The sequence below is a fragment of the Pogona vitticeps genome, chromosome 13, assembly GCF_051106095.1.
Source record: "Pogona vitticeps strain Pit_001003342236 chromosome 13, PviZW2.1, whole genome shotgun sequence".
Lineage (NCBI taxonomy): Eukaryota > Metazoa > Chordata > Lepidosauria > Squamata > Agamidae > Pogona > Pogona vitticeps.
The window spans coordinates 8,615,871-8,631,925 of record NC_135795.1 but is presented as its reverse complement, the minus strand read 5'-3'; the positions used below and the strand labels follow the sequence as shown (position 1 = coordinate 8,631,925).

Genomic DNA, 16,055 nt, shown 5'->3' with positions numbered 1-16,055 from the left:
ATGCAACACATACACACACACACACACACACACACACACACACACACACACACACACACACACACGTACGTGTCAACCCCACCCATGAACCCAGAGCCTGCTGTAGACTAAGGCAAGGACTGGCCTAAACTCAACCCGAATCGTTACTATAAATCAAGGATGCGAATCAATCTCAGACCAGCCGACGCCAAGGGCGCACATCCTACACAACCCTGGGCCAACTCACAGTGGATGGAATACATCAGGCTACACACCGTTGCTCTTCACAGTGTGTTAGGGTGTCAATATGCAGCGACAGACACCTGAAAATGTTGGCCTTTATCCCCCCCATGATGAAACAGAATGTGAGCGCAGGGCCCACATTCTGTTTTGGAGAACAGCATCCATCAGCCCCAGGCAGCCAAACTCATAGCAAGGCCAATGGGAATTGTAATTCAAAACACCCTGAGCCGCAGGAAGCTACCCTAAGAACAGGGGTGGGATTCGCCATCAGGTCAGATTGAAGTCACACCAACGACTTGACTCAGGTTTTTTTAAATGACTTTGGCTCAACTTGTGACTCAGAACAACCCCCACGCCCTCCTCTTTTTTTTTCTTTCTGTTTTTAATAGGGACTCAGGACTTGAAACCCAGCCCCCAAGACTTGCCAACATCCTTGCCTAAAAATAATCAAGTACCAACTGCTGGAGAGCTCAGTGGTTTAGGTGATTGGCTGCGGAGCCCGAATTTGAGAGTTCGATTTCCCAGCGGTGCCTTCTTGACAGAGGCTGGACTTGATGATCTACAGGATCCCTTCCAGCAGAGCAGTTCGAAAATGATGAAGATGCTCCAGGTCTGTTGACTGCACTAGGATGAACAAATTGTCCAGTCAAAGTTTTTCTTTCTTTAAAGAGGCACGGAAAAGGTTTAAACAATATCCTTGGTCTCAGCTGAACTCTGTAGGACCTGCTTTTCAGCAGACACATGCAGGTGTGCCTTTTTCAAAAATCCCATCAGAGAAGTGGGTAAAATATGACACCAAAAGCCACACACCATGAACGCCAGCCCTGTTTCTGCACTGAGAGGAGGTGGCAGTGGTGGGGAATCCAACTTTTAAATTTTTTTTCTAACAGATTAAAGCTTTTGCAACTAGGTCAGCTAAAAATTGCACAACTGGCATGCCGCTGCACGTTAATACAGTTTTATCTTTCTAAAGGTCTTTTGCTACAGAGGGGAAGGGGGAAAGCCGGCATGAGCTGTATCTACCCCTCCCTTGGCCCCAGCTGGAATTTAGAGGTTTTAAGGCACTAAACCGTAGTCTGCAAAATATGTTGAACGTCACTCTCTCAACGTTTTGCGCTCATGTTCTGTCTCTGGAATAAGGGAACATGTTGAAGGATGTAGGAGTGCAAAAAATCCTCGGCATGACTACATGACATCAATGCGGCCGGCTTAACTCTTACGCTACGTAGCCATATGTGGCTAGCATAATTCTTAACAGAACAAAGTCTTCTCAGCTGAGAATCTGGCTCACTAGCTGGGAATGTAAAACATGTCTGACAGACATTTTATTTGTTGTTTGATTGATCTGGGCTTAGTGGCAAAGAGAAAAGCCAGGGTGTGGTGTTCAGACACTACAAGAAGCAAAACATGGTTGTTTGTTCAGGTGTTCCTGCTGGCACCAAATGATAAACCAGGGTTTCCTAGAAATAGGCCAGAATCCTGTTGCATTAAGCAATCAAGTAACAGCAATCACATAAACAATGGGAGATCATTTGCTCTCTGACGGTCACACACATTGTAGTTCTCTAGTTGCATGGTCAGCTGTGCACCTGGCAACCCCCCCCAAAAAAACGCACTTGCATGCGTGGTGTTTCATAATTGATTATTAGACCATATGTATTTCCTTCTGTGTCATCAACCACCTTGGGAATTGGACTTCCATCTCGGCCCTGCATCCTAATCCCCGAGACGTCAGGGCCAAAGCAACTGAGACCAAGGGGTAGACCCCTGTGATGTCACAGAGGAAAGGCTGGAAGAGAAGCAGGGCCAACTTACACATAAACAGCTTTGTGCTAAGGCAGTGGCCCTGGGGTCAGCGTAACTCCTATTGGCTTAGCCCAAAGGAGTGGGACTAGGATAGAGCAGGGCTGTGAGTAAGAGATTTGAATCAGAAAGAGCAAGAGAGCTGAAAAGGCCAGATATGTAATTGCTAGTTAAACTGTAAAAACCCTTGTCAACTTGGTATAATTCCTATATGTTTGTGTTGGAGGGGTGAATCCACATAGTGAATTCATAAATTGCATACAATTGAACTGATATTTTAGAGTTTCGAAGATTCCACATGTGGAGATGATTCTTCTAGGTATTGGACACCCAACCCTGTTGAGGAAGAGGTCTTGAATTTTTCATCTGAATTTGAATTCAAAAGGTTTTGCAATTCTGCAGGCAACTTCATCATTGGTGCTGCTGCTTTGGATTTGGGAGCACCAATTGTAGCACGTTGCTGTTATTATTGCTCGTGTTGTCTGTTACATACGCGATTCCCGGAGACCCCCAGCGGATGCTCGACTCTCGTCTCCTCTGTTTGGGAATCGATCTGATGGGTGAGCTTGCTGAAAGGAAACAAACCCTTCTAGAGAACCAGCAGCATCTCAGGGGATCTGCTTTGGGTGCTAACCAGCAAGAAATAACCTTTCAAGGATCATTTCCCATGGAACCAAGCTTTATTAAGACTAAGCGTTAAGACTATTTGTGTTGTGCAAAGTATTTACAAGAGACAGCTCAAGCCACACCTTTGTTCACATTTTCCATCCTTGACATGAAAATGCATTAAAATCCGACTACCTCCAACTCACAAATTATTATTTCGAGATATCCTTCCCAGGAAAGTAAAATGTAAAATTGTAAGGAAACACCAGGATTCAAGTTCCTGGGATGATGCGGATACTCAGAAGATGCTGCCCACATCTCTCCTGCCGACACTCAAGGTTGCTCGTCACGCCCACCTTCCTCTTTCTACGATGCAGGTCTCTTTCTCTGTAGGCTTGAAGCTGCTCCAATTAGCACTACTTGTAGCAATTTCCCAAGAGGGCAGCTGCCTGAAGATGCTTTGCCCATCAGCCTGTAAAGAAAAGCAAGTGATTTAGCCTGGAAAAGGTGGGACGAGACATGGAGGGTCAAGAGAAGAGGAGGAGGAAGGGCACCAAACAGAATCCAATTGAGAAAAAAAGAGGAAGGACCTAGAAAAGTATCCCATCAAGGAAAGATCAAAATGAAACAGAAAAACAAAAAAGAGATCACCATTTCCTATACTTGGGTAATATTCTGTTTGGACTACTGTAATACGCTATATAGGGGACGGCCCTTGAAGACTCTTTGGTACCTTCAGTAGCTTCCGTTTATAGAAGGTAAAGTACTGACTGGAACAGGCTTAGAGGTGTTTGTTTTACCAGTCTAGAAACAATCACACTGGCTCCTGCTCTGTTTCCAAACCCAATTCAAGGTACCACTTTTGATCTCGATTCAGGGTGGTCCAATGGATAGAACGAGGGGGGCTACGGATCTCTTGAAACAGGTGGGCAACTTCAGCAATGTTGAGAAGGACCAACTTTACAATCCCTACACCCCTCCGTGGCCTGCACCAGCCCAGGAAATGCTTTTTTTAAAAAAAAAAACCATCCTAAAATGCAAGTAATCATACATCCACTATTAGGGATTTGCCACACAGGTTTGTTTGGAGGTCAGCCCTCAGAATTCTTTCTGGGATACAGGCAGAATTCAGGGAATTCCGGCCCACACCCTCACGCCTACATTTTTGCTCACCTGGCTGGCCCAGGCCTTGCTTCCTATACAAAAAGGAAGTGGCCGCAGTGTTTCTTGGGAGTGGTAGTCTTGCTGCCCTTTAGAGCAGTGGTCCCCAACCTTGGGCCTCCAGATGTTCTTGGACTTCAACTCCCAGAAATCCTAGCCAGCAGAGGTGGTGGTGAAGGCTTCTGGGAGTTGTAGTCCAAGAACATCTGGAGGCCCAAGGTTGGGGACCACTGCTTTAGAGCCTATAGAGAGCACCTCCCAAAGAACTACAGCACTCAGAGACACACAAACACACAGCCATAAAAGTAGGCACACCTACCAGCTGCAGGTTTGGCGAGGAAGGCTCTATTCCTCTGCCACAGACTTGGAACTGGCTGATTTGGACACCTGGATAATCTCCACAGAGGTGACTGCTTTGCCAGCTGCAACCCGGTGCCTGGTACGCAGCTTGTTGAGAGCTGACTCAGCCATCCCGGCTCTCTCCTCGGCATCATCCAGCTCATGCACAGTCTTCCGGTATTTGGCAAGGCTCTGGTTAGCCTGTTCCTCCTGTAGAAAGTTAAGAACAAGAAGCATTTGGAGCACAATTAACATGGACAGAACAGGAGGTCGGGAAATAGGGACCAAGAAGCAGATTTGAGGCATCGTAAAAAGGCAGCAGTTATTGGAATGATGCATGGAGAGGCAAGATCTGTTCTCAGTCCTCTCAGAGTGCAGGACACACAACAATGGGATCAAGTTGAAGGAAGCCACAGTCGGGCTAAATATCAGGGAAAATGTCTGAACTGTTAGAGCAGTACGACAATGGAACCAATTACCCCGGGAGGTGTTGAGCGCTCCAACACTGGGGGCATTCAGGAGAAGATTGGACAACCATCTGCATATCTGCTTTGATTTGGATTCCTGCACTGCGCACAGAGTTGGACTCAACGGTCTTATAGGCTCCTTCCAACTCCATTATTCTTTGAGCAGGCACTTTGATTTTAGAGAAACAATAACAATTTACAGCCCTATCTCAGGCACTCTGAGGTCTTGGCCTGACTCCACTAGGGATTCTCTTGAGTTAGAAATAATCAGCTGTGGCCATTCAGTTGTTGCTGGGCTATAACTCCCGTATGTCTTCTCCAACAGGCTTTTCCAGATAGGATTACAGGAGGTTGCAAGTCAACAACCTCTGGATGGCCTCAGATTGCCCACCTGTGCCATGGGTAGGGTTTGTAGGGACAGGTGGAAATACTGCCGAGGTCACAATACATACAGCTTCTTCGATTTGTCTCTTGTATGTCTTCAGCTTGCTCTGCAGCTTCTCCACCAGCTCCTGCATGCGTTGGTTGGTCTTGTGGTCCTCCTCTGTTTGAAAGACCAGCTCTTTCAGGCGCCGCTCGTTCTTCTGCAGGACTTTCACCGTCTCCACGTGGCGCTTCTGCTCGGAGTCCAGGTCTGTCTCCAGCTCCTTAATCTGAAAAAGAGGAAGTTAGAGGTTCAGACTCTCAAGGTTCAAGATGGCCATGTAGTCTAGAGAGGCAACGAAAGCGACAGACAAGCACTTGGAGGACTCAAGAGTCATCTTGTGTCTGAACGCAGTCCAGACTTGAGGGAGAGTCGAGTACCTATGGGAGCATTAAATCAGGACTGGTCTGTTGGTGTCACCTGATTCCACAAAAGAAAGAGAATTGTGCTAGTCCTAGCCAGGTCAACCCCACAAGATCCTGACCAGTTCTTGGAGGATGTTACCCAATACTCAACTAGATGGCCCAGGGGATTCTGGCCAGTTAACCATGCAAAAGTACATTCTTACTCTGGTTTCAAGTTTCATGATGGTGCGTTTCCCTCCTTTCAGGGCCAGCTGCTCTGCTTCTTCCATCTTGATCTGCAGGTCTTTGATGGTGACCTCGTAGTTCTTCTTAATCTTCTCCAGGTGCATGCAGTGATCCTGTTCTTGGCGCAGCTCTTCCGCCATACGGGTTGCCTAAACGGGGTTTGCAAAACAGGACAGAGGGATCGCACAGGTAGCATCTGATGTCAGAGCGCAACAGGATGAGCTTAGATCCAACCCAGTGGAGGGAGGAGAACGCTGAGGGACAATCAGGTGTGTGTATATACCAATGCCATGGGACAGCAGAAGGGGTATAGGATGCCCAGATGGGTACAGAATCTGGCTTTCTGATTTTCCCCACTTTCCATTTCTTAAAGCAAGCTTGTGGTCTTTATGCTATAAAAGTGGACAAGTAATGCCTGCTGATACCTTAGAAGCCAGAAGGTATTGGAAGAAGGATTTCTAGTGTCTAAGGAGCACATGGTGGCTTTAAGACACTGCCTTGCACACATGCATTAGACATGGAGGGAGAGAGAGAGGACTCACATCAGCCACCGCCTTCTTGGCTTTCTCGTCCGCAGTCCGGAACTCGCTGATTAGCTCCTCGTGCTCGTTAGTGATACGCACCAGATCTGATTCCAGTTTGCGCTTGATCACCAGCAGGCTTTGGTTCTGCGAAAGGAAGAGAAGACTTCTCAGTGACCCAGCCGTATCTCCTGATGCAGCCAGGACAACCTGGACAGATGGTTCTGGATCCCACACCCACAGCGCAACCAGGTTCTCCGTAAGACAGACGGTGTAATGGTTAGAACCTTGGTCCAGGACTTGAGAGGTGGCCCTTTGAGTCCCCAACAGAGGTGCAAAACTCATTTTAGAGACCCTAGGCCAGTTGTTCTCTCTTAAGTCGGTCTCACGTGGGGGAAGAGAAGAGGGCCTTGAGCTCTCTGGGAAAAGGCAAGACAGGAACGGGAGGGACAAAACAGATAAATGGACGCCACCTGGACATTCAGTTCGTTGTGCCGTTCGGAGACCTCCATCAGTTCCTGCTCAAGGAGTTTGCGCGAGCGCTCGCTGCCCTCCAGGCCTGTGCGCACTTCGTCCAGTTCAGTCTGGAGGAGGCTCAGGCGGCGCTCCTGCAGGTTGTACTGCTCACGGAGCTCCTCGTGCTGACGAGCGTCTTCGTCCATCTGAATCTGGAGATCCTGTGGCCAGAAAGATTAGGAGAAATAGCACTCAACCTCAACACTTTCTCTCTTAGAGAACTGCGCCTAGGCGTTTTTTACTTTTGCTTGTTCCAGTCTCTTCCCCCTGGATTGACTGGTTTTGAATTTGCTTTTCCTTCTTACTTTGATCTGCTGCTGGAGCTTCTTCAGGGTCTTGACCAGCTCGCTGTTGTTCTTATTGGCATGGTCCAGCTGAATCTCCATTTCGTTCAGGTCCGTCTCCATCTTCTTCTTCAGACGGAGTGCCTCGGCCCGTCCTTTCGCCTCCAGCTCTAGGCTGGACTGGAGGGACTCAATCGCCCGCTGGTGGTTTTTCCTACAAAGGCGTAAGCAAAGTGTCCGTTCCAGCACCTTGCAAGGCGAGGCGCCCCATCGTTACACAGAGAGAGGCCGTGAGCTCAAACACACGCAGAACATGACCTGCGTCCTCCATTGTCACACCCTGGGGTACCCCTAGAGCTCAAAAAATAATACATTTCAAATAACATAATGATTTTGGGGGTGGGGTGGTAATTAAATATTTCAGAACTAATAAAAGGAGAATATTCTGCCAATCATACATAATGCTCCTGAAGCTACTTTGCGTGGTTTCTTCAAGTTTTTCCCCCCAAGACATTTGGTGTGGTCTTTTTGAAGTATTATGGCTAATTTTTATTCATTCTAAGGTTTTTCTCAAGAAACAGTAACAAACACCAAGCAGTGCCAACGCACTGAGTCAGTCTTCTAGGACTGGAACGAGGGAAGAACGAAAAGCTTTCTAAACCTCTGTAATAGGAATGGATTACTTTTGTCAAGTAGCTTCCTAAGGTCAGACCTCTGGGTATAGAACTGTAGCCTCAGCTTTTGCTTTGATGATGGTTTAGTTTCATTGGCTCTTCCTGCCCCATTTTGACCCTTTCTTAGGTGCTCCTGGGCAATGTGTTGGTTTTTATTTTTTTGAAAGCTTAAACCTTCCACTTCCTACCTATGCATAGGAACCCAGATAGCTCAGTGGTTTCGGCATCTGGCTGCGGAGCCAGTGGTTGGGCGTTTGATTCCCCTACTGGGCCTCCTTGACAGTGACTGGACTTCGATGATCCATAGGGTGTCCCTTCCAGCTCTACAATTCTAAGATGATGACGATTCCCTGCAGGCTGCCCATATTCTCTATGCCATACCTGGTGGCTTCAAACTCTTCCTCCTTCTCATGGATCCTTCGGTCAATGTCAGCTTTGACTTGGGCTAACTCTAGCTGCAGGCGGATGAGTTTGCTTTCCTCCACCTGTTGGAAAAATAGGGGGGGGGGGAAGCCATTTATTTATTTATTTATTTATTTATTTATTTATTTATTTATTTATTTATTTATTTATTTATTCATTCATTCATTCATTCATTCATTCATTCATTCATTCATTCATTCATTCATTCATTCATTTCTTTAATTATCCATCCATCCCACCCATCTGGTATATTCTACCACTCTGGGCAGCTTACAGTATAATCATGTGGATGATGAACTCTTGATGACAAGGGCGCCTATCAGAACCAGAAGCCTATCGGACATAGCTTGGACAAGCTAGTATTTATCTATAAAGCCCTTCACCATTCAGGGCCCTGCTACGCGTAGGAGCATTTTCCCCCTAAGAACATCAGCCCACGCCACGCGATCCACACAGGCTGCACTCCTATAGGTTGCCACTCCGAGAGAGGCCAGAAAGACATCCATAAGAAACCGGGTCTTCTGAGATGTGGCACCATCTCTATGGAATGGGCTCCTGATGGGGCTGCGCCTGAGCCCCCCTCCCTCCCTGCCTTTCAGAGGATGCTAAAAATGTTAGGAAAAGCTTTTAGGGACAACCTCGGTTAAATGCTTTTCTAGATTTTGGCCACCATCTTGCCCTTGCTTGGGCCTGCTTAGTTTCCTATATCATTGTATTTTCTTGATTTCTCAGCTATTGCGCTTTGTTGGATGATTGGCTGTCTTTCTTGTTATATTACATTTATATCAATTGTTTTGTTTTTTATGTAAACTGACTAGAGTAATGGCCAGCACTAATTGGGTGGTATTTAAGACTCAGACATACAGACAGACATGTATTTACTATAACTCCCTGGGCCAGCATAGCTGATGGGCCAAAAAAAGGTACCTTAAACATTTCAGATAGAGTAGGAAGATGATGATGAAGATGACGAGGAGGACCCAGCTGTTCTTTATCTAGTGTCTTAAGGTGCTCAGAGCACTTAAAACAGACAAGTGAAACCCCAGGCAGATGAAGAAATGCCAAGCTAAGCTGTTTGCAACAGGGTTGAAGTCAGCTGGACATATTAGAGACAATGGCTTCTTTTGTTACCTCAAGGGAAGCCTCGGCTTCCTCCAGAGCCATCTGCAGCTCGTCCTTCTCCACCTCCAGCTTCTTCTTTAACTTCTGCAGCTCGTGGACGCTCCTCCCGCCTTCGCCCAGCTGGTCAACGAGATCTTTGATCTCCTCTGAGGAAAACGAGACACCCAGTCAAGGAGATCCCTTGAAGACCTTTCAATGTGGCGAACAAATCCAAAGCTTTTGGATTCTAGCTCCCAGAATTTCCCATGGTAGCATGATGGAGTCCAAAACTCATCATTATTTTGCCTTTGAGTTCTGATTAATTCCCAGGGTAACCAATGATCACCATGGTACTTGATCCAGGAGAGAAGGCGCTGTTTGTTTGAGAGCATTTAACCCTCTTGGCACCATCAAATACGCCTCTGGCCCCAGTGTGCATGCAGAGAAGTGGGTTTTGCAGCTTCCCCTACACGGCTTTTCTATCTCTGTGTGCTGCCAAAAATGTATGCAACATGATGGTCCTACCACCTGCAAACAGCTGGACCACACAGCAGACTCATATTGCACAACTCAGCTAATCTGGGCATTCAACCAGAATCCTGCCTGAAGCCCCAGAGAGCCATTGCTGGGCAGAAAAGGGTTGGCAAACGCACCCTGTTGTTCTGCAGGAGTACAGCTTCCGCTTGCCCTTGCCAGCATGGGCATTGGGCAAGAAGGATGGGCAGACCATGTATGTCCAGAACATCTGGAGGGACACCACTTGGCTCAGGGGTGAGCCCAAGATGGCAAGTGGCTGACACGAAACATCCTCTGCGTGACTCCCCATGATGAAAAACAAGATTTTGTTCATTTCTTCTTTCTAAACATGGTTATTTCTCCCATTTACAAGATTCACAGGGTTCTGAAGTAGCAGGTTGATGGCTGTCTACCCCCCTGCAAAGATAGCATGGGCCTTTTTTTTTTTCCTTGCATGGCAGGGCGAGGATTTGGAAAGGGCTGGGGAAGAGGTGTGGCATGCCGGGGTTTGGCCCCCGCCATCTGCGAGGTGGCTCACTCAGTGGTCTCAGCAAAGCCTAGAAAAATCTCGTTTTCTGGACCATTACTAACAGAATTCTGGGAAAGTTTGCATAGCTTTGCAGCATGCAGAGTAGCCAGAATTCCATGTTTCAGGCAACTTTATCAGAATATCAGGAAGCATTAAAGTTTCTATCTTCTTTCACCTGGAGGCATTTTATTCCAGATGCATTGTGGGAGTCAACATCTAAAAAGATGCAAATAAATAACAGGGAGCTTTTTCCCATGCTTCATGGTGTCATGCTAGCCCAGGACCACCACCACCGCCCCCCAGCTTCCCGGAGATACTTGCCCTGAAGGGTCTTGTTCTCCTTCTTGACGGATTCCAGGTGCTCCAGAGCTTCCTCGTAGGCCGTCTTGAGCTTGAAGTTCTCCGTCATGTACATGCGGCACTCCTTCTGGGAGTTGTCCACCTCCAGCTGCAGCTCCTCACACTTCTGCTGCCACTCGGCGAGCATCTTGTCAAAGGCCCGCTGCTTCTTATCCAGGGCTGCGCAGGCGGCGTTAGCCTGGAAAGGGAGAGGAAGCCACCATGAGCCCCGCACTCTGCCGACAGCCATCGGCCAGCGCTCCATGGTTCAGTGGGGAGCAGTTCACTGGGCCAGCTGACTCTCCCGGAGCCCTTTCGGGTGGATGATTAAACGACTCTCTTGTTAGACACAACAGGTTGCCCGTCCTCCACTGAGCCCAGGTCTCCCTTTCTCCAAAGACTACGAAGCAAACCGGAGACTCTGGAAGAAGGAGCTCACTAGATCTTCAACCATTTTAATTTTATTCTCATGAGGAGAGAAGCCTGGTTTCCAATCCGCTCTCCCTGTTTAGCTCTGTTCTTTTCCCAAAACAACAGAGCAACTGGTAATGCCTCACTTTCTATGCATCTGTAACCAGCAATGTTTATCGGCTGTTCTCTTTTTGGACCCATTGATCCACAATAACCATCATCCCCAGCCAGCACAAGAGGATGTGGGGTATCAATGGCAGCTGATAATGTCTGGGTTCCTCATAAAATTCCAGTGTGAGGCAGGTCCCTCCGTCTAGTCAAGTTCTCAACTCCTGCTTTGTCGGTCGGTGTCTGTGGAATGACAACACCTCTCAGCCTGGATTTAATCGGTGCAGAAGCTGAACAGCTTCAGTCTCTCCTCGTCTTGTAGAAGTCAGATTTATTTGGCATTTGAACAGACCAAATGAGCCATCCCACCCCCCCAAAAAAAGAGATGTTAAACCGTTCCCGAGACCTCTCTTTGGGAAATCTCCTCGGCATGGAGAAAATGGTCATGGAACGGCATGTGACATATCCAGCCATTTCTAGCCTGCTGCCCTCCAAGTGTGTTGTACTACAATCACCCCCATTGCTCTGGGGACAATGGGACCTGGAGTTCAACCTACATGGAGGGGAAGGCTGACTTGAAATGATCACAAGGAGTTATTTAGAATCTCCATCTACTTGTATGATATAATTTATGACGCCATGTGGGTTTCTCTGCTTGCCTTCTTCTATCCACCATATTCACACCGGAGGTGAAGAAACCCCCTTTTAAAAAAAACCAAACAAACTACAACTCCCAGGATCCCTCTAGGAGTCGTAGCCCAAGAAAATAACTTTTCAAAGTTCTGACTCACACAGGTTAGAGTGCAAGCAGGCTGCCTTCCCGCCATGATCAACAGAAATGAGCTTGAAAAGGAATACAGATCAGAGAGCGCCAGGGGAGGAAAAAAAATCATAAATGAGAAAAAGACACCCAGCAGCATGGCCGGATCCAGTCACCTTCTCTAGATCTAGAGTGAGGTCTTCCACTTCCATCTGGAGCCTCTGCTTGGTCTTCTCCATGCTGGCCACGCGAGCTTGAGCTGCTTCGGCGGTCTCCTCCGCTTCCTGGAGCCGGGCAGTCAACTTCCTCCTGCAAGAAGAGGGCTGGATGAGAAGAGGGCCAAGCCAACACTCCACGGAGGGCGGTGGAGCTGACTCGTACCAAACACAGAGCATTCCTTAGGAACCAGGGGTGCTCCTCCCCCAGGGCTCAGGTTTGATGGGAGGTGAAGCAACATCTGGAGAACCAGAGGGTTCCTTCACATGGACCTTCCTCCTCTCCGTTCCTCCAGAAGAGAAGGGACAGGGAACAGCTGGAACTCCTTGATAGCATCACAATGTCACTCCCTTGTTGCTGCACTCATGAGACAGGCGAACAAGGGGGAAGAGGTCTACTGCAGGCAAGATGTTCTCTTCAGACCAAGGTGGCTCTAACCAACATGGCTTAAAGACCATGGATAGCTAAGCGGGATAAGCATCTGGCTGCAGAGCCAGAAGTTGGGAGTTCGATTCCCCCCACTGTGCCTCCTGGGAGAAGAGCCAGCCTGGGTAGCCTTGGGCAAGCTGCACCGTCCCAGGGCTCCCCCTAGAGGAAGGGAAAGGGGAACCACTTCTGAGTCTTCTCTATCTGGATAACCCTGAAAAGGGTCAGCTTAAGTCCCAATTGACTTGATGGCATATGATTATTATTCTAAGACCTTTCTCTTCAAGCAAGCTTTCCCTTAGGGACTAGCAGCCTGAGACGGCTTTTTTCAAAGGGATCATTGTGCTCTGTTGTTTTTTTAAATGCGTTTTTTTTTTGTATCAATGCCATTGACTATTTTTAATATAATACTTGTTTGGTTCTTGTTTAATGTTTGTTTCCTTGCTGTTATTAGCTTTTAAACATTGTCTTTTAATAGTTGTGAGTCCTTTTAGGGAGATAGGTGGGCGGAAATATTTGAAAGAAATATTTGAAAGAAATAATAAAGATACAGAAGGACAACAGGGGAGGGTTCCGTTTTACCCCATATTTTCATTTGGACAACATTAGAGATGACCAGAAAGTAACTTCTTAAAAATGCAACTGAGGAGTCCCTTTAGGAGAGGATGGTATTCCCTGGAGGTATGATTCTCCTCACAGCTCTCTCTTTCTAGTGATGGGAGAGTCTTCACAAAAGGGGCTCACCAGGCTCTCTGCACCCCCCCCCCGGGACGACACAGATCACACCCTTCCCTGAAATCTCACTCACTTTGTCTCTTCCAGCTCCTCGGTTCTCTGAATGGCGTCCGTCTCATATTTGGTCCTCCAGGTGGTGACTTCGGTGTTGAGTTTGGAAACCAGGCGCTGGAGTTCATTTTTCGCGGTTTGCTCTTCCTCCAGCTGTTCTTTGATGAGGTCCAGGTCATGTTTGGTGTTGGCCAAGCTGACCACCGCGGCACTGCGGGCCTGAAAGCAGCCAAACCGTAGCCACGTCAGCCACCGCCCGCACCTTTCATGCCCTCTAATTTAAAATGACTTTTCTTGCCCAAGCATAGGTTCTCTGCATGTCCCACAGGGGGTTAAAGAAGGATAAAATGCCACGCAGAAATGTAAACCCCCCCCCCAAAAAAAAGCCATGTAGCAAATTGACTACAAGGGCATGGTAGGAAACGTGGAAATATCCAGGCACTCATTGAGATATTTCCCATAAGGAGAATCCAAAAACGCCATCAGCAAGGAGCAGGCTAGTTCAACAAATGAGATGCCGGTCTTTTGTCAAGTGAATGGCTCTTCATGGCCCATTCAAAACCTAACCATAGTCCAATACAGTGGTGCCTCGCATTGCGACGTTAATTTGTTCCAGCAAAATCGCTGTAGAACGAAAACGTCGTAATGCAAAAAGAAAAAACCCATTGAAACGCATTAAAACCCGTTTAATGCGTTCCAAAGGGCTGTAAATTCACCGTCCAGCGAAGATCCTCCATAGGGTGGCCATTTTCACTGCCTGTGCAGCGAGGAATCCGTCCCAGAAAACAGCAGGGGGCCATTTTGTTTACCCAGCGGCCATTTTGAAACCGCCAATCAGCTGTTGGAAAATCGTCATTTTGTGAAGAATCAGTTCCCGATCATCACAAAGCGAAATTCCCCCACAGGAAACATCGTTTTGCGATCGCAAAAAGTTCATCGTAATGTGGTTTTGTCGTTAAACAGAGCAATCGTAAAGCGAGGCACCACTGTACTTTACATTCCAGCAAGAAATTCTGGAAGCTGAATTCCAACATCTGGGGACCCCAACTGGGGATGGTTGGACTCACTGGTGCCAGCCAGCGTATGGAGAGGGGAGGCTCATACACAAGCAGACTGTCTCCTATCATTCCTTCAGCTTCCTTTGGGATTGCATCTGTGGCAAGACAGCTAGCGAGCTGTTTCTTGCACTACCTTTTGTTTTTAAAATTCTCAGCACCCGGAGATCATGAAGACGTTAGGTTTCTGATGCACGAGGCCACCCCAGTTCATGTCCCATTGTCCTTCCTACCTTTGACTCTTCGTCCAGTTGCCTCTTGAAGTCATCCACCTGGGAGGTGAGGGAGGTCTTGACCCGCAGGACCTGGTTCAATCTCGTGTTGCTCTCTTCATGTTCTCGGCTCAGCTCGCTGTTCTCCGCTGCAGGCCGGGAAAGAAAGCAAGCAAAGCTCTAGAGATGAAGGACCACAAAGGTGGCCCCATGACCCAAAAGCATGGAAACATGATCATGATCTGGACGACGTTTGGTAGAATTCCCCAGCTAGCATGGACATGGAGGATACTGGTTTATAGAGCCCCAAAAAGTAACTTTTCCAAGTTCTGTAGCTGCCTGCTTCCTTCTGAAAGGAAGCAAAACCACAGCATCTTTGGATCTGGAACCCAAAAAGCAGTCCTCCAGGATCTTTTGGATTACAATTCCCATTATGCCCAGCAACCGACCCTCCTGGCTCAACATGCCCGGGCCCCACTCCACCACCAACCAAACATATATAGCACCAAGCTCTGGTTGGTTTCATTTAGTCCTTCCCAGTTCCCATTGACCTCAGCCAGCAATGACCATGCTTGCTGGGAATGATGAAAGTTGTAGTCCGACACATACGAAGTGGCCACGCTAAGGATGTGGAGCCCAGATGCAATCTCCCCCACCACCTTAATCAGGAAAGGAACGGAAGCTAACCCTGGAGCCTGGTTCTGATGGCGTTGATCTCTGCTTGGTTCTTCTCTACCTCGGCCAGCCGAGCGTTGGCTTTGGCCAGGTTGTCTTCCAGTTTCCGGACGTGAGCCTCGGCATTCAACTGCAAAGAGGTAGAGGAAAGTTGGACTTTTTCATCTCAGGTGGCATCCTTAAGACCCAAGTTTACTCAAACATTCATGTAGGGTTCTAGAACTAAACATTGGCCAAAACCTACTAGGTAGTCACAACTTGAGTAGGCCCATTGGATTAATAGAATTTACAGAAAAGTTGACTCACCCAATCCCCATGGATTCAATAGGCCTACTCTAGTTCGTAATCTACTGGATTTCAGTTATAGGGTTGGGGAGGGAACATCTAAGGACCTGCCGATAAACTAGGGCTTCCAAATATTTCCCCTTTGGACTACACCTCCCAGAATACCATGGGCACCGGGGATTTTAGTCCAAACCAAAACAGTAACGTTTCTTGACTCTGCAGTTAGCAGAATATATCTGGGTTTAACGTTACTGTGAGCAACATCAGGCACCAAACTTGGAATTCAATCCTAACCCATGCTTGTCACGCTAGCCTAGAATGAAGAAAACACAACAGTAGGGCCCCCATATCCACGGGATCGGTATCTGCGGTCTGGAAATATTAAAAATATTAAAAGAAAAAACCCAGAAATATGTATTTCCTTGATGTAAATAACAGAACTGGCCACTAGATAGAGCTAGAGACCATCCTATATATAGGATTATTGATTTTTATCCACGAGTTCTTAGCATCTGTGGGGGCAGGGCGGGGCTTGGCACCATCTGCCCATCAACACAGGAGTCCTAGTGTATATCTAAATAGAAGTTGTCTCCTCTGAGCCCCAAT

The 16,055-nt window shown here is 47.6% G+C and overlaps 1 protein-coding gene across 1 annotated transcript in view; it reads right to left on the bottom strand.

The window, feature by feature from the left end:
- Positions 1–2,683: 2,683 nt before the first annotated feature.
- MYH16 (myosin heavy chain 16) overlaps positions 2,684–16,055 on the bottom strand; it is a 41,993-nt gene continuing 28,621 nt past the window's right edge. Inside the window, exons 30-43 of the mRNA XM_078381413.1 lie at positions 15,177–15,294; positions 14,511–14,638; positions 13,245–13,441; positions 11,971–12,103; positions 10,498–10,714; positions 9,162–9,298; positions 7,989–8,092; positions 6,955–7,147; positions 6,607–6,810; positions 6,155–6,280; positions 5,591–5,761; positions 5,051–5,251; positions 4,112–4,341; positions 2,684–3,103 (exon numbers count right to left, since the gene is read on the bottom strand). Coding sequence (XP_078237539.1) covers positions 4,138–4,341; positions 5,051–5,251; positions 5,591–5,761; positions 6,155–6,280; positions 6,607–6,810; positions 6,955–7,147; positions 7,989–8,092; positions 9,162–9,298; positions 10,498–10,714; positions 11,971–12,103; positions 13,245–13,441; positions 14,511–14,638; positions 15,177–15,294 — 2,133 coding nt within the window. The 3' untranslated portion in view covers positions 2,684–3,103; positions 4,112–4,137. The remainder of the gene's footprint in view (positions 3,104–4,111; positions 4,342–5,050; positions 5,252–5,590; positions 5,762–6,154; positions 6,281–6,606; positions 6,811–6,954; positions 7,148–7,988; positions 8,093–9,161; positions 9,299–10,497; positions 10,715–11,970; positions 12,104–13,244; positions 13,442–14,510; positions 14,639–15,176; positions 15,295–16,055) is intronic.